Source organism: Hemitrygon akajei, unplaced genomic scaffold, assembly GCF_048418815.1.
Source record: "Hemitrygon akajei unplaced genomic scaffold, sHemAka1.3 Scf000171, whole genome shotgun sequence".
NCBI classification, from domain to species: domain Eukaryota; kingdom Metazoa; phylum Chordata; class Chondrichthyes; order Myliobatiformes; family Dasyatidae; genus Hemitrygon; species Hemitrygon akajei.
The window spans coordinates 32,934-59,139 of record NW_027332057.1 but is presented as its reverse complement, the minus strand read 5'-3'; the positions used below and the strand labels follow the sequence as shown (position 1 = coordinate 59,139).

Sequence of the window (26,206 nt, the reverse complement as noted above, 5' to 3'; positions counted from 1 at the left end):
GGGGCATTGAGTTCTCGATTATGGACATTATATTATAGTTATATAAATTGTTGGTAAGACTACATCGAAAATTACGTAAAAACACAAAATGTTGGCAGAACTCAGCAGGCCAGACAGCATCTATGGGAGGAGGTAGTGACGGCGTTTCGGGCCGAAACCCTTGATCAGGAGTTCTCTTCATCTTCAGTAGGGTTGATGAAGGGTTTCGGCCCGAAACGTCGTCACTACCTCCTCCCATAGATGCTGTCTTGCCTATTGAGTTCTGCCAACATTTTGTGTTTTTATTTATTTCCAGCATCTGCAGATTCACTCGTGTTGCCATCGAAAAATACGTGTTTTCTTTTCATATTATCGTAGGAAAGCCATTATCAGGGCGCAGACGAGTTTGGTTACGATGATGCCTGGACTAGAGTGCCGAGTTATAGGGAGTGGTTGGCCGATCTGGATCTTTATTCCACAGGAGAATGGGGGTAACATTGCAGGAGTTTATAAAATCAGGAGGGTGTATAGATAATGTGGTTGGTCGTAGTATTTCCCCCAAGGTTCAAGATTCAGAATTGTTTAATGTCAATCCAGTGAACTGTTGTAAAAGGGAACGAAATAATTGTTGCTGTGGATCTCATGCGGGTACAAAAATGAGGAGCAGCTGTATATTCTGACTTTCTGAAGCCGGTTGAGTCCGTAGTCCAGCACCCAGTTGCACAGGGCTGTATTTAGATGGTAGAGTTGGAGTTTGTTACAGAGCGGTTCTGTCAGTAAGACTCACACTGGGTGAGTAACCAGTGTGGCAGGATTGGAGTTTTTGCTATGTGCCATTACCGGCCGTTTCACGCTCTTTGTGATGACGGGCGGCAGTTCCACCGGGTGGTAGTTGTTTCATTCTGAAGGTGTAGAGTTCCTGGTGCAGAGATGATGCTGGCTGATTTGAAGCCTGCATAAATGAAGTGTTAACAATGGCCGTGAAGCCATCAGTGAGCTGGTGTGCACACGGCCGGAGCACTCGTCCTGGGATGTTTACCGGCCCGGCAGCCTCTCAGGGGTTGGATCTCTGCAGGGTCCTTTCATTGTTGTTACAGAGAGTGGCTCTCACCTCTTTCTCCCTAATTAGGTGGGGGGGGGAGAGAGTGAGACAGAGAGACAGAACGGGGAGGGAGAGAGAGAGAGAGAGAGAGAGAGAGAGAGAGAGAGAGAGAGAGAGAGAGAGAGAGAGAGAGAGAGAGAGAGAGAGAGAGAGAGAGAGAGAGAGAGAGAGATAGAGAGAGTTGGGGGGTGGGCCTGTGGTGTGTCGAATTACCAGGTAAAATTTGTTTTTGGGGTACTGCAAATCTGTGTTTTTATTGACGCTTTGCTGCACGCTTGAGTGTTCGGTGGGGGTTGCCGATGCATTTTTTGCTGTTGGGGGGTGGAGTTGCTGCTTAGCTGCTGCTCATGCATGGGAGGGGGAGCTTGGGGGGCGGCTTTGGGGTGCTAACATTTAACTGTCATTCGTTCCTTAGGGCACTCCTCTGTTTTGGTGGATGTTTGCGGGAAGAAAGTAGTTTCAGGATAAATATCGTATACATTTCCCTGACTTTAAATGTACCGGTTGAAATCCGTTCAAACGTAGGAAGGTGTAGCTTTCGTGGCTGGTTTGTGTTGTTTGCCTCGAAGCATTGTTTAGTGCAAGGTGGTGGGGGGTGGGAGGAGGTGTGAGGGCTTCACTGCTACAGTCAGAGCTATTTTCCCTAACGTAGTCTGCAAAGCCGTTGATGCCCAGTCAAATATACCAAGGATTATTCCCCAGGGTTGGGGAGTCCAACCCCAAAGGGCACAGATACAATAGAGCGGCGAGATCAGAGAGACCAGAGAGGAAATCTCAATACACAGAGCGAGTGAGTACCTGGAACGAGCTGTGTACTGATTGCATCGTTGGTTATCTACCTCGGGTTCCGTATTCTCACCTGTCGCCTATTTGTGAGCAGCTGGAAATTAAAGGAACACTCGAGTTACTGGAGACCTGAAATCAGGTCAGGAATTGCTTGAAGCCATTCCGACACAGGGGGCTGGAGCTGAAGCATTAACTTTGTTCCTCTCCATAGAATTCTTTATCTCCAGAGTGTTTCGTGTGTTTGCAGCGTTTTCGAACATTGCTTTGAAATGCTTTAAGGCTCCTGGGAAATAGACTTGCGTAGAACGCACAATGTAATCCATTCTCTTACAGCACAGAAACAGGCATTTCGGCCCATCTAGTCTGTGCCATTCTCTGCCTAGACCCATCCACATGAACCCAGACCATATCCCCCAATACCTCCCTCATCCATACAAACTTCTCCTATATACTGCATTTGAAACCCGCATCCGCATTCGTGCCACCCTCTGAGTGAAATAGTTCCTACTCCGATTCCCCTTAAATATTTCACTTTTTGCCCCAAACCCATCACCACACCGGACATAACGGGCAAAAGCCTACCGGCATTCATCCTATTTCTACCATCTTAGTTTTGTATATCTCTAGCAGGTTTTCCAAACCTGGGGTCCACAGACCCTCCCGTCACTGGTAGGTGTCTATGACAAATAAAAGCTTGGGAACCCCTGCTAGCATCTCCCCACATTCTCCTATGCTCCAGGGAAACAATTTCGAACCTGTTCAACCTACCCCTGTGACTCTACTCCTTAAATACCAGCAACATCCGTGTCCGGCAGGGCTCCTGCAGCCTCTACCTTATTCGTGGGGATTTATCCATCCTAATTCACCTCAAGACAGCAAGCACCTGTTGTGTGATCCTTGCACAATCCACGACTTGACTGGCTTTCGTCATTTCTACAGTCTCTTTCTGTCTCCCAAGGAAACACAGGCACAGAGAATTTGTTGAAAATCTCTCCCATCTCTTCCGACTCCATGCATAGATAGGCACATTGAACATTGGGAGATATTTTGTGACTGTTAAAAAGGCAGTAAGGAAACAGACAGACAGACAGACAGACAGACAGATATACTTTACTGATCCCGAGGGAAAATGGGTTTCGTTGCAGTCGCACCAACCAAGAGTAGTCTAGAAATATAGCAATATAAAGCCATAAATAATTAAATAATAATGTTAATAATGTCAAGTGGAAATTAGTCCAGGACCAGCCTATTGGCTAAGGGTTTCTGACACTCCGAGGGAGGAGTTGTAAAGTTTGATGGCCACAGGTAGGAATGACTTCCTATGACGCTCAGTGTTACATCTCGGTGGAATGAGTCTCTGGCTGAATGTACTCCTGTGCCTAACCAGTACATTATGGAGTGGATGGGAGTCATTGTCCAAGATGGCATGCAACTTGGACAGCATCCTCTTTTCAGACACCACCGTCAGAGAGTCCAGTTCCACCCCCACAACATCACTGGCCTTACGAATGAGTTTGTTGATTCTGCTGGTGTCTGCTACCCTCAGACTGCTGCCCCAGCACACAACAGCAAACATGATAACACTGGCCACCACAGACTGTCGAACATCCTCAGCATCGTCCGGCAGATGTTAAAGGACCTCAGTCTCCTCAGGAAATACAGACGGCTCTGACCCTTCTTGTAGACAGCCTCAGTGTTCTTTGACCGGTCCAGTGTATTGCCAATTCGTATCCTCAGGTATTGGTAATCCTCCACCATGTCCACACTGACCCCTTGGATGGAAACAGGGGTCACCGGTGCCTTATCCCTCCACAGCTCCTTAGTCTTTTTCACATTAAGCTGCACAGTATCTGTGCACAGAAAACACAGTTTCCCGCAGTAAATTATTCTGCCACCAACTTGTCTGTTATGCGTAGAAATGTGCTCATTACAGTTGTTTACAAATCTCAGAAGAGAGATTCTGGAATGAAAAGTTTTAAGTATGAGGGAAGGTTGGTGTCTCTGAGGCTGTTTTCAATAGAGGGGTTGTGACTCTGGAACCACAAATGTCAATGAAATCCTGAGGAGTGGATAGAGTGAATATGGACACGATCTTTTCAACAGGATCGGAGTCCAGGATCTGAGATCACAATCGCAATATATTCAGTTGTATCTGGGGACCTTCTCTTCCACCCTTCTGTCCGGGAGCAGGTTCTGAATATCACCTATATCAATGCCGGGGATTGATCGTAGTTATAGATTATTGGCAGACACAGGAATATAATGTAATTTTTAACCACTTAATTGAACAAAGAAGGACACTTAACGATAAACACCACAATGCATTGTGTGATGTCCTTTGTAAATATCCTATAGTTGACATTTGGAACAGGCAGGCCGCATCCAACAATGTGTTTTGATTTTGGAATACCTTCTGCACTGCTGGAATTTCTGTAGAGATGAAAGTACCGACAGATTTACTGGAGGCACCTCTAGACAGGGTTAAAACTGCCATTAGAATTTGAGCTTCCACATTACAAAATGGCTGAGAGCTCAGTATTCATCTTTGTCACAATGAAACTCAAAGCGTGTGAGGTTGTTCCTTATTTCCTATTTTTAGTTAGTTCTGCTCAGCCACTTCCTCCATCACCAGGGTAACAGCCCAGCAGAGCTGCAGAGTGCTGAACATTTTTATCGCTCTCTGGTCACTGCCCCTCAGTGGCCTCAGGAGCTGGTGTGGAGGCCCGGATGCTTTGAGCATTCACTGTATGGAATATATGATGTTTCTGTTGCAATAAAGAGATAACTAATGAATGTAGGGATTGCATTCATGCAAATTTGTTTAGGATGTCACAAACAGGGGTCAACAGGGATCACTCCCTCCACAATCCCCTTGTTCATTCATCCCTCCTCATTAATCTTCCTCCAGATACTTATCCCTGCATACGGCCTAAGGGCTACACCTACCCGTACACCTCCTCCCTCACCTCCATTCAGACTCAAAGCAGTCCTTCCAGGTGACGCAACACTTCACCTGCGAATCTGCTGGGGTCATCTATTGTGTCCGGTGCACCCGCTGCGGCCTCCTTCACACTGGTGAGACCCACCATCAATTGGGAGACCGTTATGTCGAGAATCTCTCTATCATCTGCCACAAGGGAGACTTTGCAGCGGCCAAACATTTTAATTCTGATTCTCATTCCGACGTCTCGATCAATGGCCTCCTCTTGTGCCAAGATTAGACTGCCCTCAGGGTGGAGGAGCAACACTTTGTATTCCATCTGGGTACCCTCCAACCTGATTGTATGAATATTGAATTCTCCTTCAGTAAACAAATTTCGACCCCCACCCATTTCTCTATTTCCCACTCTGAACTTCCATTTCTGCTGACCACCCTATTAATTCCCACCGGGTCCACTCCTTGCCTTTCTCCTATTGACAACTCTAAGATTCTTTATTCTCCAGCCCTTAACCTGTCCATCACTTGACTTCACCAATCACCTTCCACCTCCCCTCTTTCTCCATCCCGACGTTTTTATTCAGATCACTTCCCCTCCTCCTCAGGAATGAAAAAAGGCTCATGGTCCAAAATGTCGACAGTTTACTCTTTTCCATACATACTGCGTGCTGTGTTGAGATACTCCAGCATTTTGTGTGTGTTGCTTTGGATTCAACGTTCATGCCAAGGGGCTGGAGACTACCCAGTCGGTATATGAGGTGTTGCTCCTCCAGCCTGAGTTTGGCTTCATCATGGCGGTAGAAGAGGCCATGTATGGACGTGTCCAAATGGGAATGTGAAGCAGAGTTGAAGTGAGTGGGAACCGGGAGATCCTGTCTCGAAGAAGCGGTCCCCCAATCTGCGTCGGGTCTTGCCGATGTGGAAGAGCCGCAGCAGGAGCACCGGGTGCAATAAATGACCCCAACCGACTCACCAGTGAATTGTTGTCTCAACTGGAAGGACTGTTTGGGGCCCTGAATGGTGGTAAGAGAGGAGGTGTAGGGACAGTTGTAGCACTTACGCTGGCAAGGATAAGTACCAGGTGGGAGATCTGTCGGGAGGGACGTGGGGACCAGGTAGTTGCGGAGGGAACGATCCCTGCGAAAAGCAGAGAGGGGTAGAGAGGGAAAGATGTGCTTAGTGGTGGGGTCCTGTTGAAAGTGGTGGAAGTCGGGGAGTATAATATACTGGATCCGGAGGTTGGTGGGGTGGTATGTCAGGACAAGGGGAACTGGGATCCTGTTGTGGTGAAGGGAGGATGGGGTGAGGGCCGAAGTGCGGGAAATGGAGGAGGTGCGGGTGAGAGCATCATTGATGACGGCAGAAGGGAAACCACGATTCTTAAATAAAGAGGAAATTAGAGATGTCCTGGAATGGAAAGCCTTGTCCCGGGGGTAGATGCAGCGGAGACCGAGGAACTGGGAATAGGGAAAAACATTTTTGCATGTGGCTCCATCCCAGTTTCACTCTGCCTCCTCCTCCAGCTGCCTATCACCTCTCTCATCGTTCTGCCTGCTTCTACTACACATAGTGCTTTACCTTCTTTACCTTTCCTCCCTATCACCTCTCTGCTTCCCCATCCCACCCCTTGATCTTTCCCTTTACTACTTTTTCACCTGGAACCTACCAGCCATCTCTTTCCTACCCTACCCCCACCTTCGTTATAGGGCCTCTGCCCCCTCCCTCTCAGTCCTGCCGAAGGGTCTCGGCCCGAATCGTTGACTGTTCGTTTCCACGGCTGCTGGCCGACCTGCTGAGTTCCTCCAGCGTGATGTGCGTGTTTCTTTGACCCCAGCAACTGCAGAGTATTTGGTGTAAAATCCCGCTCCCCATACTAACACGGATTATATCGACCAAAGAACAAACCGCCAGAGGAACTCAGTGGGTCGGGTGGCATCTGTGGAGGGAAATGGACCGTCAACATTTCGGGCCGAGACCCTCCCTCTGGACTCAGAATGGATGGGAAATAGAGAAAAGAGGTGAGGGGTCGGGACGGGGCAGTAACTGGGGAGTCAGTGAATCCAGGTGACGGGGAAGTGGAAAGGTGGAAATAGTGACAGAGGACAGCAGATGCGTGGAGACCGAACGGGATCGAGGAGTGGATAGAAATACGTTGCTAGGAAGGGAGAGCAGCCGCCATCTTGCTGACGGTGTTGGTGCTGCTGTTTCTCACTTGATGTTTCCGTGTTCCTGTCCGGTGAGGCCCCGGAGGAATGTGATTAGGAATTAGTGTTTATAAAAATAGAAGCGACTTCAATGAAACCTGCACAAATCGGCTGGGAATTGTGGATCGGACCGGGATGTGAATCAAACCCGTAACTCTGAGAACCGGGGGATGGAGAGATGGGGACGGGAAGGTACAGCAGGAAAAATCAAAAATGTAGCTGGTGTAAGATGCGGCAGGTAGTTCGGGCAGCGTGTGAGGGGCGAGGAGCAGAGTCACCGGTTCAGGTGGGAGACCCTCCACCCGTCACGTGATCCAGTTTCTCGCTCCCATTTCAGACGCAGATCTGCAGTATCTCAGGTTTTCGCTTCCGAGGCCCCGCCCCCGTTTCACAGTCTCCGGATGGGCGGGGTTTTCGTTCCGTTCTCTGTTGAAGCGGATCGTCTGCTGGGAGCCGGAGGAACGATCGCTGTCTGTGGGACAAATTGATCAAGTTCTCATCGGTGAGTATTGAGGCCGGTCACTAGGGGTTGAACGCAACTGACAATTTCACATCGGTGAATACTGAAGCCGATCCCGGGGGAGGGAAACCTGATGTTGGGCAGAGAGTCCCGTTAACTTCCCTGAACTGGCGGCCTCATCCGACTTCCTGGACACAACCTGTCGTGGTCGGTCCGGGTTATGGGACCTTCACACGGAACCGACTGAGATGAGCCGCCGCTCAGCCCCCCGTGTTCTGGTCCCAGGAGCGGGATGAGGTGTTGATGCCGAGACTGAACCCATCCATTAAGATGTACCTGGGGAACTTTACCTCCATCACCCTGCCCGGTATCGGATCCAAACTTCACCTGGATCGACGCCTGGGGTCGATAATTGCTTTACATATTTCCAGCTCGCTGGAAGCGGCCGTTCGGCCTGTTTTGTTCTTGCAGACTCGAGGGTTAAACAGAGTAATCACACCCTCGGGAGACTCCTCCATGTGTATGAGTAGTTCCATCTTTCCCCGTTCAGACAGGACAGTGAGATCCAGATCTCTCACGTCCTCCCGGGGGGCTGGGAAGTTTACATCCGTCTTCTTTCCATGACTACGACTTGTCAAAATACTGACAGCGTTTCCCGATATCTGGCCCTATTAATGCAAGAATTAAGTATTTTTTTCATTTACCTGAGTTTCTCTGAATTGTGCACACTCCCTCCGGAATTTCCAAAGAAGCAACCCAGGCTGTCTAATATTTCCACACGATTGAAATGGGGAATCTTTGTTTTGTTTTCCATGTACAGAGGTAGAGTGAAGATCGTGTCTCCGGTATTCTCCACACAGATCAATACATTGCAGTGGTACATTGAGGTAAAATAAATCATTCTGGTTACAGAGAAAGTGCAGTGCAGGTAGATGTGTGCTGCAAGGTCACATCGATTTAGACTGTGAGGTCACGAGTCCACTCATCACGCTGTTCGCTTCTAACAGCAGAATGGACACCGTCCTTGTGCCTGGTGGAATGTTTCTGTTTTATTTTCTCTTCGCCCCTATGGGGCATTAGAAATGAGAATGTCCAAGGTTGTGAGGATCTTTCATTATGTTGTTTGCTTTACTGTGGTAGTGAGAAGTGTAGACAGAGTCCACGGAGGGGAGGTTGGTATCTATGATGTGCTCAGCTGTGTCCACAGTTCTCCGCTATTTTATTCAGTTAAAGGAAGAGCAGTAGCCATACGAATATATGAAGAATCGGGATGGAATACTTTCTGCTGTGCATTGAAAAAGTCTGTAGAGTAGAAAAGGACATATACCAAAGTTCTTATTGTTTGTTTTTTGATTTGTTATATTGGAATCTGTTATCTACTAGTGCGTACTATTATTTCAGGGTCTGTGTATTGCGGCAGGAACATCAGAGATCGCCCTTCATCCCATTCTCCCATCTGGCTCCATTTGCTCATCCCCTGCCGATCTGGTTCAACCTCTGCCGGCCTGTATCCCACCACCTCAATGAGAAATATCAACCATCTTGTTCAACCTCTGTCCAGCCTGTATCTCACCAACTCAATGAGAAATATCAACCATCTTGTTCAACCTCTGTCCAGCCTGTATCTCACCATCTCAATGAGAAATATCAACCATCTTGTTCAACCTCTGTCCGGCCTGTATCCCACCAATGATTATTCATCAACAATCTTTCTCCTACCGTTGTCTTCATTGTGAAGTATTTTGACTTACTGAGTTATTTCTGAATTTTGTTTTTTGTTACCAGGAAATACCAGAGAATTTGTTGAATGCAGCACAAGGAAGTGTAAAGGCAGCCATTACAATTTTAGCTTAAACGTTACGAAATGGAAAAGGAGGGAATATGGTGTTGAAATAAATATCAAGCCATGGTTGAGTGGTGGAGCAGAGTTGAGTTACCATGCAAAGCGTGAAGTGTCCGGATGGGAAGATTTCTATGGCATGTTGATAAAATTTTGGTGAGGGTCAAAGTATATCTGGCAAAGTTCTTGTTATTTTGCTAATTCTGTCATTTTAGAATCTTTTGTACAATAGTATGCACTATTCATTCAGTACCTATGTGTTGCTGGAGGAACATCAGTGATCGTCCTTGATCCCTTCTGCCACCTGGTTCCATCTGCTCATCTTGTTCAACCTCTGTCCAGTCTCCTCACACCCCCCAACCCTGCTTCAGTGATGTACATCAACCATCTGGATCATCCTCAGTCCGCCTTGTATCCCACCTCCTCAATGTTATATATCAGCAAACTTTCTTCCAACCCTTGTCTTCATTGTGAAGTGTTCTTTTGTACCTTCGGCCTCGCTGAGATCATTTCCAGAATCGGTTATTGTTAGCTGGAATGCCGGAGGGTCATCAGGTCCCAGTTCTGTTGTGTATTGGTGTGGAGGTGCTAGTTTATGAACAGTGACGGGCTGACACACTGCAGCATTTTACTGGCATCAAAGAGTACTGGGAGAGTTGGTACTTGGGCTATAATCCTGTGATCAGCGTTCCAGCCATATGGAACTGTGGATGATTTAGCTTTGACATTGGATTGTGCTTCTACAGATGGGGCTGGATAGTCGTCTTTCTGCAATAAAGCAGAAATTTCGAGCAGCTGGACATTGGTTGTGGGGAAATCCGGGATTGTGAGATGGGTGGGGGACGATGTGTGAGACTCTCAGGGTTGTTAAATGACAGGTTCAGCTGTTTGACCCTGTGAGGTTGGGAAGTGGATATCACAGTTTTTTGATCCAGGTAAAAAGGACGCAGGAATCGAGCTGCTTGGACTTTAGAGGTGTTGAGAGAGTATTCCTGGTCTGGGATCAGATGGGTTTTTTTTCTGGAGTTCCTTTGGAAGCAAAGACTGCTACTGAGGAGAAGATGGGTTACCAGTCCATCCTCACAGGGAGAGGCTATGAGTAAATGTGTTGATCTGTGTTTTACACCAATAGAAATAGACTCGTGAGTTTTGGTGTTCAAACTGTGTTTGGAAATTCCCCCCCCCTCCCCCCCCCCCCCCACTGTCACCTGTCTTTCACTCGGTGGAAATCAGGCAGAATCTCACGTTGCTGGAGATCTGCACTAAAAACTGTAAACGTTTGAAGTCATTCTGACAAAACATTATTAAACTGAATTGTAAAGTTTGTTCCTCTCCCCCCAGGTGTTCCTTACCTGCTTAGAGTTTCTGGTAATTCCAGTTTCTTTTTATTACATTCACCCTGGACTGGTTTATATTTCCTGAAATGCACCTGTTTTAACCTGGGAATGGAAATGACTCATCTGTGATAGTAGAACATTAAAGAAAGCACAACTTTTCCCTGCGAATTATCCTGGTACCAATTTGTCTGTTATTCCAGGAAATGTGTTCAATGCAGTTATTGCTAAGAAGGTTTACAAGAATAATCACAGGAATAATTGGCTTTATGTATGAGGAGCATTTGATGGTTCTGGACCTGTGCTCAATGGAGTTCAGAGGGTCGAAGGGGGTGGTGGTGGGGGGGGAAGTGTGGTAAGTAAACCTACTGAATGCTGAAAAGCCTGGATACAGTGGTCATGGAGAGGATGTTTCCATCAGACGGAGTGTCTGTAATCTTACAGCACAATCTCAGAATAAAAATGCTTCTGTTTAAAATTGAGATGAGAACAAAAATGGCCAAAAGCTGTCTGATCTGTAGAATCTGTTGCCGCAGAGGTAGGTTGATGGTGCCATTGAGTGTATTTATGACAAGATTACATATTCATGATTGCTAAGTCACTTCAGGGTTGCAGGAGGAAGGCAGGAATATGGTGTTGGAATCAATCTCAGACATGTTTGAGTGGTGGGGAAGACCAGATGGATCGAATCACCTAATTCTGTTCCTGTGTCCTATGTCTTACCAGGACTGTATGATGGCTCCTTCTTATCCCATATCGTTCTGTGATGTGTGAGGGTCAATAAAAGGTTGTTCACTGAGATCATTACATCTGCCTTCAAAGTTTAAATGTTTTTAGTAACATTTAGTAGAAAAGTTTGGTCCTCCTTTTTATTGATAATGTACTTCATTATCTTTCATGTTAAAGTTAGACCTGCGGTGAGAGATTTATTGGAAGAAAAACCCAACTGGAAGCAAACCACAGCTGAAGACGAGGGGACAGCAACAAGTGTACCAGCCCGGGGATTGAGAGAATGAACTGGAGAGGACCCATCTGACTCGGAGATACCAGGATTTAGTTAGGACAAAGTTTGGTGAGTCTCATTTACTCAAATACTGGTCCTTTAGACATTACATACCTGTACAAAGGAAGGTAGGAAATAGTTGGAGTGAGACTGAATGTGCCCAGAAGTAACAGTTATGCCTCTGTCAGACCCAGTTCCAATCACTCCAGGTCGGGTAATATGCTTCGAGCAGCACAGTCGTTTAAAACCAGTCCCTCTCACTCACAGTGTTTACTCAGTTCTAGATCGTGCATCTGCTGAAGTAACTTTTGGTCAGTTCTGAGTGGGGAGAGGGAAAGAGAGGAGAGTGTTTATACTGACTGTCTTTCAAAAAGAGCAATTGTTTGAACTTGCTGCAAACTCTCTACCCATACCCTATACTTTCTCAATTAAATTATTGACCTAGATGACGAGTAGCAATGGGCATAACCCCAGGGAACGTCACTAAGTTCGGGACTCGAGTTCATGAAACAGCCTCTCACCCTCTGCCTCCTACCAATCATCTGTTTGCAGACCCTGGGGCTCTGTAACCAACTCAATGTTAACAGGAAGATTAGTCAGTAATTAAGATGAAGACAGAATTGTGGCCTCCTGAAAGGACACGTGAGCTGAGCTGTCTGATTCAATGGACCAGATCCACCCTCGTTGACAACGTAATTTACCCCTTTCCCACCCACCCATGTCATGTTACTTCCGATCACCCACAGTACCCCAACCACCCTCCATCCCCCCAGTGGCCCCACACCCTTCTGACCATTCACCCCACACCGACACATAGAGAGGTCCCCTTCACCCACGTCCACCCTCCCAGCTTGGGGAATCAGAGCAAACTGATCCCACAATCTCGACTCAGTGCAAAACTAAAACCAGGGATGCAAGACTGGAGAGCCCGGAGCCTCCAGCTGTCCGGCTCGGGCCCGGCCCTTTCCCACTGCAACCAGCCCTTGATTTACACAAACCTGAGATCAACACCTTTCTCACGTCATCTGAACAGGAAACACCCCGGCATTAGCTGCGGTTGACATCGTCCTGCGAATTGCAGTAGGTCTCCTTATGCGGTCAAACTCCCCGCTGTCCGAAATGGGGACCGGAACCGTACATGGTGGAACTCCCCGCTGTCCGAAATGGAGACCCGAACACGACATGGTCAAACTCCCCGCTGTCTGAAATGGAGACTAGAACCGTACGCGGTAAAACTCCCCGATGTCCGAAATGGAGACCAGAACCGTACCCGGTCAAACTCCCCGCTGTCGGAAATGGAGACCCGAACCGTTCGCGGTCAAACTCCCCGCTGTCCGAAATGGAGACCTGATCCGTACCCGGTCAAACTACCCACTGTCGGAAATGGAGACCAGAACCGTACGGGGTCAAACTCCCCGCTGTCGGAAATTGAGACCGGAACCGTACTCGGTCAAACTCCCCGCTGTCGGAAATGGAGACCGGAACCGTACTCGGTCAAACTCCCCGCTGTCGGAAATGGAGACCCGAACCGTACGCGGTAAAACTCCCGGCTTGGAAACGTAATTGCATGGTGGATTTGTTCGGTGACATGTGAACATATGTGATTAACGACCCTGCAACTGCGGACTGAATAAATATTTAGTCTAACAATTCTAATCAGACACACTATCTCCTCGCCTTTCTCTCTCTCCCCTGGCTACTTACCACCTCTCCCTCACCACTCCCTCCTCCCAGTCCCCCTTCATCATCCAGCCCTCTACCCCAGCCCTTACTTTTTCTCCCTCTCGCCCTCACCGTCTCGCCTCTCCCTCACCCCTTCCTTATCATCGCCCCTCTCTATCACCCTTTCCTCGCTTTCTGCTCTCACCAATGTCTCTACTCCTCTATTAACAAATCGTACTCTTCTCTCGTCTCTCTTCATCTCTTCACTCTCTCATGCCTGTTTTAATTTCTCTCACACTCTCTCCCCTCTGTCCATCTGTTTCTCTTACTCTTCCATTCTCTCTCCTATCCCACAATCCCTGTCTCTACCCCTATCACTTGTCATCCCACTCCCAATCTCAGTCACCCTTTGTCTTCCCCTCTCCATCTCCTTCTCTCTCATGCACCCTCTCAACTCACTCAAACTCGTCTTTCTCACCTCTGCCTGTCTGTAACCTCCTCCATTTTTAACCCTCTCCCTCGCTATCTCTTTCCCAATGTCCTACCCTCTCCCCCTCGCTCTCCCAAGCAATCTCCCTGTTGGCATCCGTATCCCACACTGTCTTCTCCTCTCTCTCACCCTCTAAATGCACCGCTCGTCCTAAGCGTTCCCCCTCTTCGCTCTCTCTCACTCTCTCTCAACACACCCCTGTTCCCCTCTCCCTTCCTCCCTCTCTCTCTCTCTCTCTCCTTCCCTCCCGTCACACCCCGCGCTCTCCACCTCATCCCATACTATACATACATCAACAATACTGAAATGGCAAGTGCCGTTTGTAACTGGGATATTTCTGGGTTCCAGATCCTCGTTAATGGTCTTTGTATATGAGGATCAGCAGCATCCTGGGGTCCGAGTCCATAAGGCACTCAGAGCAGTTACGCAGGTTGACTCTGTGGTTAAGAAGCTTTCATCAGTCATGGGATTCAGTTTAAGAGCCGAGAGGCAATGTTGCAGCCATATAGGACCCTGGTCAGACCCCACTTGGAGTACTGTTTTCAATTCTGGTCGCCTCACTACAGGAAGGATGTGGAAACCCTAGAAATGGTGCAGAGGAGATTTACAAGGATGTTGCCTGGATTGGAGAGCAGGCCTTATGAGAATTGGTTGAGTGAACTCCGCCTTTTCTCCTTGGAGCGACCGAGGAGGAGAGGTGACCTGATAGAGGGATACAAGATAATGAGAGGCATTGATCGAGTGGATAGTTAGAGGCTTTTTCGCAGGGCTGAAATGGCTAGCACGAGAGGGCATAGTTTTAAGGAGCTTGTAAGTGGGTACAAAGGAGATGTCGGGGTAGTTCTTTTTACGAAAATGGTGTGCGTGGAATGGGCTGTCGATGGCGCTGATGGAGGTGGAAACGATAGGGTCTTTTTAATATACTCCTGGATGGCTAGATCCGTAGAACCAAAGAACACTACAACACAGAAACAGGCCTTTTGGCCTTTCTTGGCTGTACCGAATCATTTTTCTGCCTAGTCCCACTCACCTGCACCTGGACCTTATCCCTCCATACCCCTCACATCCATATACCTGTCCCAAGTTTTTCTTAAATGTTAAAAGTGAACCTGCATTCACCACTTCATCTGGCAGCTCATTCCACACTCCCAGCAGTCTCTGTGTGAAGAGCCCCCCCCCACCTCCCCGCCATGTTCCCTTTAAACTTCTCTGTTTTTTTTTCTCCCCTAGCCTCAGTGGAAAAAGCCTGCTTGCATTCACTCTATCTATACCCACCATAATTTTATACTTTTATACTCCTCTATCAAATCAACCCTCATTCTCCTACGCTCCAGGGAATAAAATCCTAACCTATTCAATCTTTCTCTGTAACTCAGTTTCTCAAGTCCCGGCAACATCCTTGTAAAAGTTCTCTGCACTCTTTCAACCTTATAGTATCCTTCCTGTAATTAGGTCACCAAAACTGCACACAATACTCCAAATTCGGTCTCAGCAATGTCGTATACAACCTCACCATTACATTCCAACTCTTATACTCAATACTTTGATTCATAAAGGCCAATGTACCAGAAGCTCTCTTTACAACCCTATCTAATTGTGACGCAACTTTTAGGGAATTATGAATCTATACTTTCAGATCCCTCTGTTCTACTGCACTCCTCAGTGTCCTACCATTTACCTTGTATGTTCTACCTTGGTTTGACCTTCCGAAGTGCAATACCTCACACGTGTCCGCATTAAACTCCATCTGCCATTTTTGCAGCCCATTCCTGCAACCCTCTGCAATCTTTGAAAACCTTCCTCACTGTCAACTACACCTCCAATCTTTGTATCATCAGCAAATTTGCTGATCCAATTTGCCACATTATCATCCAGATCATTGATATGGATGGAAAAGAACAATGGACCCAGCATTGATCCCTGTGGCACACCACTAGTCACAGGCCTCAATTCAGCGTATCAATCCTCCACTACCACTCTCTGACTTCTTCCATTGCGCCAATGTCTAATCCGATATACTATCTCTCCATGTATACCTAGCAAATGAATCTTCCTAACTAACCTCCCATGTGGGATCTTGTCAAAAGCCTTACTGAAGTCCATGTAGACAACATCCACTGCCTTCCCTTCATCCACTTTCCTGGTAACTCCCTCAAAAAACGCTAATAGATTGGTTAAACATGACCTACCATGCACAAAGCCATGCTGACTTTTTCTAATAAGTCCCTGTCTATCCAAATACTTGTAGACCCTATCTCTTAGTACTCCTTCCAATAATGTACCTACTACTGATGTCAAACTTACCGGCCTATAATTTCCCGGCTTAATTTTTGACCCACTTTTAAACAATGGAACTACAAGAGCACCTCCGGCACCTGACCCGTGGATATCGACATTATAAATATTTCTGCCAGGGCCCCTACAAATTCAACACCAGTCTCCTTCAAAGTCCGAGTGAATACCCTGTCAGGTCCAGGGGATTTATCTACTCTGATTTACCTCAAGAAAGCAAGCACCTCCTCCTCTTCAATCTGTATGTTCCATGACCTCCCGACTTGTTTGCCTTGTTTCCATAGACTCCATTCCAGTTTCCTTAATAAATACAGATGCAAGAAAAAAAAAACATTTAATATCTCTCCCATTTCTTTTGGTTCCATACATAGCTGACGACTCTGATCTTCAGGAGACCAATTTTATCCCTTATTATCCCTTTGTTCTTAACATACCTGTAGAAGCTCTTAGGATTATTCTTCACCCTGACTGCCAAAGCAACCTCATGTCTTCTTTTAACCCTCCTGATTTCTTTAAGTATTTTCTTACTCTTTTTATACTCCTCAAGCATCTTATTTCCTCCCTGTTGCATGTAAATGTTATACATATATCTCTTCTCCTTTATCAGAGTTCCAATATCCCTCGAGAACCAAGGTTCCTTATAATTGTTCGTTTTGCCTTTAACCCTAACAGGAACAAAAAAAAAAATCTGCACTCTCAAAATTTCTCCTTTGAAGGCCTCCCAATTACCAATCACATTCGTGCCAGAGAATAACTTGTTCCAATCTACGCGTTTTAGAGCCTTTCTCATTTCTTCAAATTTGGCTCTTTTTCCGGTTTATAACTTCATCCCGAGGACCAGATCTATCTTTGTCCATGATCAAGTTGAAACTAATGACGTTATGAACAATGGAAACAAAGTGTTCCCCTACACACACTTCCGTCACCTGCCCTAACTCACTTCCTAATAGGAGATCTAATATTACATCCTGCCTAGTTGGTATATCTATATATTGATTTAGAAAACTTTGCTGAACACATTTCACAAACTCTAACCCATCTAGACCTTTAACAGTATGGAAGTCCCAATCAATGTGTGGGACTCCCACACATTTTAGACATCCTCTTTTAGACATCCTGATTTACTTATGTGTTCTCTTGCATTTCTTATGCTCCATAAGAAACTGCCTGCCTATCCCTGTTATGCAACTCCATTCATTTTGTGCTTCACCAGGGTCTCAATATCTCTTGAAATCCATGTTTCCCCTATAGTTTCTATCTTTACCTTTTATTCTGACAAACACATACCCGCTTTGTACTTTCAAGATTTTACTTTGAAGGTCTCCCATTTACCAAGCACACCTTTGCCATAAAGCAGCCTGTCCCAGTCCACAGTTGCCAGGTCCTAGTGTCATTATTCCAGGTGTTGATCCATGTCCTGAACACATCCACCTTTCCTACGCTGCTCCTTGTACTGTAATATTCAGGACTCAGCATATTCACTGCACCATGCTCAACGTTTTTATTCCTGACTTTGTCTGAGGACTGAACAATAACTGTCTGCACAACCTGTCCACTACCATCCACTCTCCTTTCTGCTATTCAGACTCCCATTACCCCTGCAACTTTAGTTTACCCCCACCTACCCCAACTCCCAGCATGCAGCTCTATCACCCCTTTGGCTTTCCTCTCCCAGATCAATAAAAAGAACGTTCAGACCATGTACAGGCAGATAGGAATAAATGGGGCACTTATGAACTACATGGAATTCAAGTGAACACTTATGAAAGAAATAAAAGAAGGCATGAGGTTACCCCAGCAGACAAGGTGAAGGAGAATCCTAATGGACTCTGCAGATATGTTAAGAGCAAAAAGATTGCAAGGGAAAAATTAATCCTCTGGAAGATCAGAATGGTAATCCATATGAGGAGACAAAATAGATGTTGGAGAGTTTTTCCGCATCCATATTTACACAGCAGATGGACACAGAGTCTATAGAAGTGAGGTAAAGCTTCATGGACCCTGTACAGATTACAGAGGTGGAGGCGTTTGCTTTCTTAAGGCAAATTTGTGTGGATCAATCCCCAGGGCCTGACAAGTTGTTCCCTGTGACCCTGCGGATGACAAGTGCAGAAATTGTAGCGGCCCAAGCACAGATATTTAAATCATCCTTAGTGACAGGTGAGTGACTGGAGGATTGGAGGGCAGCCAATGTTGTTCTGCTGTTCAAGGAAGACTCTAAAAATAATCTATCAAATTGTACATTGGTGAGTCTGACATTAGTACTGGGAAAGTTATAGGAAGGTATATGCAGGAACCGGATAAAAGTATTTGGATAGATGTGGACTGATTAAAGATAGACAGCATGGCTTTGTGCATGGTAGGTCACGTCTAGCCAATCTTATAGAGTCTCTCGAGGAAGTTATCAGGGAAGTGGATGAAGGCAAGGCAGTAGATGTTGTCTACATGGACGTTAGGAAGGCACTTTACAAAGTCTCATATGGGAGGTTGATCAAGAAGGTTCGGTCACTCAGCATTCAAGACGAGATAGTAAATTGGATGAGACACTGTCTTTGGTAGAAGCCAGAGTGTGGTAGCACATGGTTGCCTCTCTGACCAGAGGCCAGGGACTAGTGGTGAGCCATAGGGATCAGTGCTGGATCTGATGTTGTTTGTCATCTATATCAAGAATCTGGATAATGGTGTGTTAAACCGGATCAGCAGATTTGTAGATGACACCAAGACTGGTGGTGCAGTGGTCAGTGAGGAAGACTATCATGGCTTGCATTGCGATCTGGACCCGCTGGGAAAATGGTTTGAAAAATGGAAAAAGGTATTTAATGCAGACAAGTGTGAGGTGTTGCACTTTGGTATGATCTACCAATGCAGGTCTCTCATAGTGACTGGTCAGGCACGGAGGAGTTTTGTAGAAGAAAGGGACCTGGGAATACAAGTTTTTAATTCACTGAAACTGGTATCATAGTTAGATAGTGATGGGAAAAAAATCAGCCCATTGGCCTTCATGAACCAAAGTACTGAAAACAATAAATGGATGTTATGTTGACTTGTAGAAGGCATTGGTGAGGCCTAATTTGGAGTACTGTGTGCAGTTTTCTTCACGTACCTACATGAAAGATGTAAAAGAGGTTGAAAGAGTTCAGAGAAAATTCACAAGGATGTTGCCTATTCTAGAAGACATGAGTTATTAGGAAAGATTGAACAGGGCAGGACTTTATTCCTTGGAATGTAGAAGAATTGAGAGAAGATTTGAAGGAGGTGTACCAAAATTAGGAGGGCTATACATGGGGTAAATGGAAGCTTTTTCATTTTTTCAAAAATGGCTTTTCCCACTGAGATTGGGTGGAACGAGAACCAGAGGCCATGGATAAAGGGTGAAAGGTGAAACATTAAGGTCAACATCAGGGGATACTTCTTTAAACAGACGATCATCCAGGTGTGGAATGAGCAGACAACCTAACTGGTGCATGCGAGCTCAATTTCAACATATAAGAGGATTGTATAGGTACCTGGATGGTAGGGGTATGGGAATAGACATCTTAAATAGATCAACACTAACTAGATGGAACAAAGGGCCTGTTTTTGTGTTGTACCTTTCTATGATTCTGTCACAAGAACATGAAATAATACTATTATTCATTTAATTCATTTTATCAGCTGAGCGGACCAACAATTCATCCGGGCAGGAAATCTTCAGATGGCTGTAAAACTGTTGGAACTTTAAATTGACAGCAGGTAAAAGAAAATCCCAGCTGCATGTCAAAAAAGTCTAATTCCGGGAGAGTGTTTCAGTTACTGTGGCGCCAGGAACCCATGCAGCTCAGTGAGAAATGGGGATAATACCCATGGAGAGAGTCAAACTGAGCCACGTCACGAATTGGAGATGGCAGAAATGCCCCATTCTTATAGAGACAGGAAGCACATCAGACAGTTTGATGGTCATTCCAGATACCAGCAGTATGCCCAGTCAGGAGACGATTTCTCTGACCAACTTGGGTTGATCCTCATTGTAACAGTGTGATGTCAGATCACACCTTGGCAACTAAAGTGATCTCATCTGAAATGTTGTACTACACCCATTGATGGATTTTGTAAATCTTTTTACAGGTTAAAAACGAGAAGGAATTTGTCTTCAGGAATCTCAAACACGGCACGCCAATTTTGCTGTCTCTATCTAGATATTTATAAAGTGGAGTCGACCGTCCTTCCTGCTCAGACTGTGGGGAGGGATCCACTAGGTCATCTGACCAACTGTCAAGCCGGTCATTTTCCACAGGAGAAAGGCCGTTCACCTGCTCAGACATTGGGAATGGATTCACTCGGTCAACTCAATTGAAGTTACATCAGCAAATTCACGCTGGGCAAGAACGTTCACCTGTTCTTTGTGAGAGAGGAGATTCAGTCGGTCATCCCACCTGTGGACACAACAGTCAGTTTCCATTGGGCAGAGGCAGGTCATCTGCTGAATTTGTGGGGAGGGATTTACTCGGTCATCTCACATAATGGCTCTCCAGAGAGTTCACTCTGGAGAGCAGCCGTTCACCTGCTCGGACTGTGGGAAGGGATTCACTAAATTAACTCCCCTACTGAGACATCAGTCAACTCACGCTGGCGAGCGGCCATTCAACTGCTTAGACTGTGGGAAAGGATTCACTCGGTCATCCAGCCTACTGAGTCATCAGCGAGTTCACACTGGGGAGAAGCCGTTCATCTGCTCAGTCTGTGGGAAGGGATTCACTCACTTATCCACCCTACTGAGTCATCAGCGAGTTCACACTGGGGAGAAGCCATTCACCTGCTCGGACTGCGGGAAAAGATTCACTCAGTCATCCAACCTACAGAGTCATCAGCGAGTTCACACTGGGGAGAAGCCGTTCACCTGCTCAGAATGTGGAAAGGGATTCAGACAGATATCTCACCTACTGAGTCATCAGCTAGTTCACACTGGGGAGAAGCCGTTCACCTGCTCGGAATGTGGGAAGGGATTCACTCACTCATCCCATCTTCAGGGACACCGGCGAGTTCACACTGGGGAGAGGCCATTCACCTGCTCGGACTGTGGGAAGGGATTCACACAGTCATCCAGCCTTCAGAGTCATCTGCGAATTCACACTGGGGAAAGGCCGTTCACCTGCTCAGAATGTGGGAAGGGATTCACTCACTCATCCCATCTACAGAGACACCAGCGAGTTCACACTGGAGAGAGGCCATTCACCTGCTCGAACTGTGGGAAGGGATTCACACAGTCATCTAGCCTTCAGAGTCATCTGCGAGTTCACACTGGAGAGAGGCCGTTCGCCTGCTCAGAATGTGGGAAGCGATTCACTCGTTCATCCTACCTACTGAGTCATCAGCGAGTTCACACTGAGGAGAGGCCGTTCACCTGTTACGAATGTGGGAAGGGATTCACTCAGTCATCCCACCTACAGAGTCATCAGCGAGTTCACACTGGAGAGAGGCAGTTCACCTGCTCAGAATGTGGGAAGAGATTCACTCATTCATCCGACCTACTGAGTCATCAGCGAGTTCACACTGGGGAGAGGCCATTCACCTGCTCGGACTGCGGGAGGAGATTCACTCAGTCATCCAACCTACAGAGTCATCAGCGAGTTCACACTGGGGAGAAGCCGTTCACCTGCTCAGAATGTGGGAAGAGATTCACTCGTTCATCCGACCTACTGAGTCATCAGCGAGTTCACACTGGAGAGAGGCCGTTCACCTGCTCAGAATGTGGGAAAAGATTCACTCGTTCATCCTACCTACTGAGTCATCAGCGAGTTCACACTGGGGAGAGGCCATTCACCTGCTCAGAATGTGGGAAGAGATTCACTCTGTCATCCAACTTACTGGTACATCATCGAGCTCACACTGGTGAGAAGCCGTTCACCTGCTCAGTCTGTGGGCAGAGATTCACTCTGTCATGCAACCTACAGACTCACCAGCGAGTTCACACTGGGGAAAGGCCGTTCACCTGCTCAGTCTGTGGGAAGGGATTCACTCGGTTATCCCACCTACAGAGTCATCAGCGAGTTCACACTGGGGAGAAGCCGTTCATCTGCTCGGTCTGTGGGAAGGGATTTACTCACTCATCCACCCGACTGAGTCATCAGCGAGTTCATACTGGGGAGAAGCCGTTCATCTGCTCCGTCTGTGGAAAGAGATTCACTAAGTCATCCAACTTACTGGTTCATCATCGAGCTCACACTGATGAGAAGGCATTCAACTGCTCAGAATGTGGGAAGGGGTTCACTCAGTCATCCAGCCTTCAGAGTCATCTGCGAGTTCACACTGGAGAGAAGCCGTTCAGCTGCTAAGAATGTGGGAAAGGATTCATTCAGTCATCCCAACAACTGGCACAACAGTCAGTTCACACTAGGGAGTGGTCGTTGTTATGAATCCCTAGGTTTCGTTTGCTGTGGACTGTTATTTTATAAGAGAGAGAGAGTCTGACTTGCAACTTGTTTAAGTCGTTCGCAGCTTGTTTAGTATTAACCGAGGACACAGACACTCAGAGTCAGGCAGAAACGAAGGAGGGGAAATGGAACAGTCGACAGAAAGGAACTAGTAGCCAAGGGTCACTATTTGTGACTTTCCTATGCCCACAAGGGTGGGTTAATTATCGATTCGGCATAAAGTACATCGAATGTGTGGTGGTCATCTCGTTTGATCCATGAGAGTGGAACTGATTTGGGGTATCCTGTGAAGACCACTGATGCGTTACCCCTTGTCTGGGTGTGGTGTGGTAATACACTTGAAGACAATACGCCTTGTGACAAGTCACATTCGGTAATCATTTGTATGTGGATTTGGAACGACGGATAAAATCTACAGCGACTGTTCTCTCGTTTTACCACCGTGGAACCTATGGAATTCGACATAATTGCCTTCTCTCGACATTTAACCTGGATTACAAATATCTCTTTCATCACCTATTCCATGAATGAACTGAACTTTCATACATTACCAAGCCTGGATTCCCCTAATCTCAATAGTTTGGGAGTTAAATTTATACACACATATACACATTACCCTGTTAACTTTTGTTTATCTTGCTCAAGTTTCTATATAATAAGTAGATACTAATAAAGAGAGTGGTTTTTACATAAAAACCAGACTCCAGTGTGAACTCTATTGCCGCTTGTTTGTTTCTAAAGTGATATGGTTCGTAATAAAATTGGGGCCTGCATCCGAAATATGTACTCATTTGGGGCGTATTGATTGATTTATTATCGATTTCATTGGGGAAATTCCATTTGATTTATTTGTGTGTGGAAAATCAGCAGCGGATGCTGATAGGTTTGTGGAAGCGCCAACCTCTGAGGCATTAGATGACGCCAGAAGTATTGAGTTGTTGAGTATTGCTAGAAGGTTAAAACTTGCTAAGGTGAAATCGACAATGAGGAGGGCACAGATGCAGAGGATAATAGCTGAACATTATGTATCCGAGGGAGTGTTTAAAGTGGAGGAGTTGGAGGTGTTTCTTGAAAGTAAACCTCGTGAGCTTTAGCTCCCGTAGAAGTTAGAAAATCTAAAGATTTAAGCTACGGTAAGGTAGAGGCAATTTGAGGCCAGAGAGGCAGAAAAACAGAGCGAGGAAGCAGAAAGACAGAGGCTGCTCGAGCTGGAAAGGATAGAAAGATTGCAGGAAAGGTATTCTGGTGATAAGTTTGAGGCCAGACGGAAAGTTGAATTGGTACCTGCGTTTGACGAGGCAGAGGTTGTTAAATACTTTCAGCGTTTTGAGAATGTTGCTCAGAGTTTAAAGTGGCCAAACGAGGGTTGGCCTATTCTCATTTCATTCATTTTTCAATCTTTTTATTGATTTTCCAATAAAAAATACAAGTCAGCGGAGGTTTTAGCAAACAGATAATACGAAAGACGTATAAACGGCAAATAAGTATATATTGTGAAAATCAGATAGATAGATAGATAGATAGATAGATAGATAGATAGATAGATAGATAGATAGATACTTTATTCATCCCCATGGGGAAATTCAACGTTTTTTCCAATGTCCCATACAATTTTTGTAGCAAAAACTCATTACATACAATACTTAACTCAGTAATAATATGATATGCATCTAAATCACTAACTCAAAAAGCATTAATAATAGCTTTAAAAAAGTTCTTAAGTCCTGGCAGTTGAATTGTAAAGCCTAATGGCATTGGGGAGTATTGACCTCTTCATCCTGTCTGAGGTAGTTTTTTACTGTGTCATGTAACACCATTGTCCTGAAAAACGTTGTCTCATTTTTACTATGTACTGTGCCAGCAGTTATGGTCGAAATGACAATATTAGTGATTAGACTTGACTTGAAGTAGAATGTTATGCTGTTATAAATATAATCAAGAAACCACAACTCCTCTTAACAAATCAAAAAATAAAATGGCCTATTCTCTTACAAAGTGTGATTAAGGGGAAGGCTCAGCAAGCCTATTCTGCTTTGACAGTTGATGAATTAGCTGATTATGACATAGTGAAACAGGCTGTGCTCAAAGCTTATGAGTTGGTTCCAGAAGCATACAGGCAGAAGTTTAGAAATTTGAGGGAATCTATCAACCAGACTTTTATGGAATTTGCTTATGAGAAGTTTATGTGTATTACCCACTGGTGCACATGTAAAAATGTAAATGATGATTTTAACAGCTTGAAAGAGTTGGCTTTAATTGAAGAATTCAAAAGTTGCATCCTTGATGACATAAAGACGTATTTAGATGAAAAGGATGCTGCCACTTTGCAGCAGTCAGCTAGATTAGCAGATGAGTTTGCTTTAACTCATAAGGTTAAGTTTATCCCAAATAAGAGTTTCCAAATGAGTAGCAGGGATAACCTGGGTAAACCAGAAATTAAAGCTGGGACTAGTGACAAAGTAAAGATGAAGGGAAACAGTTGAAGGAGAAATATTCTGGTCTTACTTGTTACTATTCTAAGAAAGCTGCTCATATGATGGCTAATTGTTCCGTCCTGAAGAAGAAAAAGGAATAGGAGGCAGTCCCAAATGCCCGTGGTCAGTATGTTGAAGCACCTATAAACCCACAGGGTTCTATACATTCTGTTTCAGGCTCAGTTAAGATCTGAGAGGTCTGACCGAGTTAAGAAGGGATTCGATCATTTTATGTCAGATGTGTTTGTATTAGTAAAGGAAGGGTCAACCCCGGTACCGGTGAAAATTCTTCGAGATACTGAGGCTTCACAGTATCGTTTGGGTGGATGCTGCTTGATGTGTCCCCTGTTACAAATCAGTACCCCGAAATAGCAGACAGTACACAATATGTGATTAAACGATTGAGCTTTATAATTCTTACTTTGACCATAGCATTAGTAAAGAATTTTTTTTTTTTTAAAAGAAAAAGGGCCCACTCTCTCCATTTGAATCTTCTCATCTCGTCCCGGCAAAAGACCGCAGTAATATCTCTTCCAGACTCAAAAGAAAGGATACCTCTGTCATTGGATAGCCCCGCACTCCAAAACCCTGTTATCTCTGGTCGTAACCTAAACATTGCTGCTCCAGAGAAACCTTTACCTCAGCAGTGAAACATTACAGAGAGGCCGTTACATGAGCAGTGAATCCTGTGACACACTGCCGGGTTCACACTGGGGTTAAAGCTTCAGTAAGCTGCGTGCTGGATATTTGTCCATCACCATTGCTGAATGCACTTTCGCGAGTGTCTGTCGGTGCTGAACTCTGCAATTATTGCTGCGGATCACCACACCCAGTTCTGCACCCTGGTCACTGGGCATGGGAGGAGTTTCTTCTGCTGCACATTCACCTTTAATGGGACTGGAGTTTAATATTCTGGATCTGTGACAAATAAGTCAGTTTGTTTCAAACTCTGGATTTGGTACTTAGTGAATTTATAACACAGCTATTGTACTCAGGCCTGCTGGACCCGGCTAGTGATTCTGTTCCACGACAGTCCTTATAAATCCACCCCTGTTGTTCATCTGTCACTCTCCCTGTGGTGACGGGTTCCAGTCACCATTCCGTGGGTGAAATTCCCTTGAATTTGCTGCAGACTGAACAAGTCGAGCTGACTGCAGTTCTGTCTGAGATATTGCTCGCCCCTCAAATCTCCGGGCCGAGTAAGAATGACATAGGGAGTTAACCTCCTTATT

General features: G+C 45.8%; 1 protein-coding gene across 1 annotated transcript; it reads left to right on the top strand.

Annotated features, from left to right (window-relative positions):
- The first annotated feature begins 7,433 nt into the window (after positions 1-7,433).
- Positions 7,434-23,173, top strand: LOC140724185 (uncharacterized). The gene is made up of 4 exons (XM_073038670.1): positions 7,434-7,511; positions 11,370-11,430; positions 11,550-11,715; positions 20,195-23,173. The coding sequence occupies exon 4, from the start codon at positions 20,590-20,592 to the stop codon at positions 22,399-22,401; it is 1,812 nt and encodes a 603-aa protein (XP_072894771.1). The 5' UTR covers positions 7,434-7,511; positions 11,370-11,430; positions 11,550-11,715; positions 20,195-20,589; the 3' UTR covers positions 22,402-23,173.
- The last annotated feature ends 3,033 nt before the right edge of the window (positions 23,174-26,206 follow it).